The sequence below is a fragment of the Apus apus genome, unplaced genomic scaffold (genome assembly GCF_020740795.1).
Source record: "Apus apus isolate bApuApu2 unplaced genomic scaffold, bApuApu2.pri.cur manual_scaffold_44_ctg1, whole genome shotgun sequence".
Classification (NCBI taxonomy): Eukaryota; Metazoa; Chordata; class Aves; order Apodiformes; family Apodidae; genus Apus; species Apus apus.
In genome coordinates, this window is record NW_026248853.1 from 19,800 (window position 1) to 23,340 (window position 3,541).

At 52.9% G+C, this 3,541-nt stretch overlaps 1 protein-coding gene across 1 annotated transcript; it reads right to left on the reverse strand.

The window, feature by feature from the left end:
* Positions 1-624: 624 nt before the first annotated feature.
* Positions 625-1,584, reverse strand: LOC127396268 (olfactory receptor 1020-like). The gene has a single exon (XM_051643889.1). It carries the CDS (start codon positions 1,582-1,584, stop codon positions 625-627), a length of 960 nt encoding a protein of 319 aa, XP_051499849.1.
* Between the last annotated feature and the right edge of the window lie 1,957 nt (positions 1,585-3,541).

Here is a 3,541-nt window from a genome sequence, read left to right on the forward strand (position 1 = left end):
GGGGTGGGGGTTGGTTCCTGAGAAGGAAAGAAGGGGCCAGGAATTATTTCTGTGTGAAAACAAACTGGGGAAACAGAGACCCAGCTTCTATGTCTTTCTTCTGCAGAACAATCTGCTGGTGTGTGTTTGTTTGTTTCCCCAGAGGGGCTTTCACAGCTCCCCTCTGCTAGAAATCCCAGAGGACAGGAGGGATGGGATTCACCTCCTCAGATGCAGACGTGTCCAGAGAAGGGCAGATCCAGCTGCCCACTTCACACTGTCAAGGTGGGATGCCCTGAGGATGCCAGACGTGCAGGAACCCCACCACTCAGCTTGGCTGGGTGATGGGAAACAGCACGTTTGGAGTCAGTTTTCTCCTACTCCTGGGCAGGTGTAGCATTTCAACAACTCACACTGGCAGGGTCACTACTGTCTTTATTTAAAGGAAGAGGAAAGCCAGGGAATTGTTTACACTCTTCCACAGCAGACGTGGATCTCTTGAAGGTGCAGATTCACTTCCCACTTCTTCCCCAAACAGCCCCAGGACTCTGCACTTCTAAAGAGACACCTGGTACACAAAGGATGCACTGAGGAGTTGTCCTCACCTGACACAACCACATTCTACTTATTCCTGGTGGATCTCAACTAGCACGAGCTCTTGATGCACGTCACAGTTTTTCTGAGTGCATTTCCAAGAGCCACCTTGACTTCCCTGTTCCTCAGGCTGTAGAGAAGGGGATTGACCAGAGGCGTGAGGATGGTGTAGAAAAAGGAGAGCACTTTGTTGAGCTGCCTCAGGGAGGCTGTCCTGGGCAGCATGTAGACAACGATGAGGATGCCATAGAAAACAGTGACCACAGTGAGGTGAGAAGAGCAGGTGGAGAAGGCCTTCTGCCTCCCCATGCTGGTTGGGATCCTCAGGATGGCAGCTATGATGCAGATGTAGGATGCCAAGGTGAAGACAAAGGGGAAGACCACGTCCAGAAAGCAGATGAGGAGAGTAACCAGCCTGAGCACCCTGGTGTCACTGCAGGCAAGCTCTAGCAAAGGGGCAAAGTCACAGAAGAAGTGATCAATTGCATGGGGACCACAGAACTGTAACTTGGAAAGCTGCCCCGTGACTATGGCAGACATCAGTAATCCTGCCAGCCAAGCCCCAGCCACCAGCTGGAGACAGACCCTCCTGCTCATGAGGCTTGCATAGTGCAGGGGTTGACATATGGCCAAGTAGCGGTCATAGGACATGGTGGCCAGCAGGTAGCACTCAGTGCCTGCAAAACAGCCAAAGAAAAAGAACTGGGTCATGCAGCCTTGAGCAGAAATGGTTCTGTCCCCAGTCAGAAAGCTGGCCAGCAGCCTGGGCAGGATAGTGGAGGTGTAGCAGATTTCCACACTGGAGAAGTGGCCCAGGAAGAAGTACATGGGAGTGTGAAGATGCCAATCTGCCCCGACCAGCACAACAATGAGGATGTTGCCAACCATGATCACCACGTAGATCAGGAGAGAGAGCAGAAAGAGGGGCCCCTGGAGCTCAGGGACATCACTCAGGCCGAGGAGGAGGAACTCCACTGGTGATGTCTGGTTGTTCCGTTCTTCTTTCTCCATGAAGTGCTGCAGAACTTTATTTCCCCCACTTGGCAGGCAGGGAACCTGAGACACAACATGCATTTCTGTGTCTGTTGCAAAAAGGATTTGGGAAGAAGTCACTGCCACAGACAGCAGGGAGGTTTCCCCTCACCTAACTGAATCCACACTTTGTTCAATGACTCCATTCTTCATGAGAGGGCAGGAACAGGTTTTTCAAGAGGCCCAACCTGCTCTTCTTAGAAGAAAGTCTCCTGGTTAGAAAGACAGCTTGGGGCATGGAGGTGCCTGCTTCTGCAGATAGAAAGAGAATAGTGATTTGCTCACATTTAGCTTAAGACACACAAATCTATTTCCAGCAGTACCCAGAACAGGCATCAGCCAGATCACAGGATCACAGGATCATTGGAAGGGGCCTCTGGAGATCATCTAGTCCAACTCCCCCACTAAAGCAGGATCACCTGGAACACATCCCACAGGGCTGCATCCAGGCAGGTTTGGAACATCTCCAGAGACAAAGGCTCCACAACCTCCCTGGGCAGCCTCTCCCAGGGCTTTGTCACCCTCACAGTCAAGAAGTTTTTCCTCATATTTCAATGGAACTTCCCATGGTCCAGCTTATGCCCATTGCCCCTCCTCCTGTCCCTGGGAACTACTGACAAGAATCTGGCTCCTTCCTCCTTGCACCCCTTAAGGACTCTCCACATCACCCTTCAGATACTTGCAGGCATTGATAAAGTCTCTCCTCAGCCATCTCTTCTCCAGGCTGAACGGTCCCAGCTCTCTCAGCCTTTCCTCATCAGGGAGATGCTCCAACCCCCCAGTCACCTTTATCACCATCTGCTGGACTCTCTCCAGCTGTTTCCTGTCTCTCTTGAGCTGGGGAGCCCAGAACTGGACACAATATTCCAGATGTGGCCTCACCAGGGCAGAAGAGAGGGGGAGAATGACCTCTCTCGACCTACTGGCCACACTCTTCCTCATGCATCCCAAAATTCCATTAGCTTTCTTGGACACAAGAGCACATTGCTGGCTCACTGTTAACTTGTTGTGTACCAGGACTCACAAGATCCTTTTCTTCAAGGCTGTTTTCCAGCAGTTCAACCCCTAACCTGTCCTGATGCCCGGGGTTCATCCGCCACAGGTGCAGGACCTTGTGTTTGCCCTTGTTGATCCTCAGGAGGTTCCTCTCTGCCCAGCTCTCCAGCCTGTCCAGGGAGATGCAGGATGGCAGCACAGCCCTCTGCAGTGCCAGCCACTCCTCCCAGTTTGGTATCATCAGCAAACTTGCTGAGGACACACTCTGCCCCTCGTCCTGGTCCTTCATGAATATGCTGAACAAATGCAACGTTCAAGCAACAGAAAGATGAGCCAGAGAGAGAAGCCAGGACAGGCTGAGAAGCAGCTGTGACCCTGGGAGAGACAGGCAGGGAAAACTGACTTCTGGAGAAGAGGTACCTGAGCCATCTGAGCCAAATGAGGAAAAGTGACATTGCAGGACGAGAAGGGGAAAAGGAGGTGGGTGAGGATCATTTGCTGAAGACCTTTTCCTCCTCACCTTCCATTCCTGGGGGCATTTGGGCTGCCTCCCTGCAGCAGCACAGCACCTGCACCTCAGCACTGCCCTCTGCCTTCTCAGGGCTCCCTGCTCAGCCTGGCAATGAAGACAGAGGGGTGTCTGGAGGGTGAGTGGGGGCTGAGGCAGTGCAGGGTCATCATCAAGCACAGATTTCCAGGACATGCCCGATATCTGCCTGCTTGTCTGCCCAGGGCATGTCCCTAGCTGAGAGAGAGAGCACTTTGCCCACGAGTCCTCTTTGGGCTTTTGTGGTGCTCGGGTCCAACAAACCACTCTCCCTGGTGATTCCTGTCTCAAACATCCTGCCTTTTACAGCAAGTTGGAGGTGGCCAAGGCAGGCAGCTGGAGTGCCTGGAGAGTTCCTGGGATGGAGGAGCCCTACCACGCAGTGACCCACCC

Bases quoted from the DNA above. Each gene is read 5' to 3' on its own strand.
- LOC127396268 (XM_051643889.1), bottom strand. From the start codon at position 1,584: ATGGAGAAAGAAGAACGGAACAACCAGACATCACCAGTGGAGTTCCTC.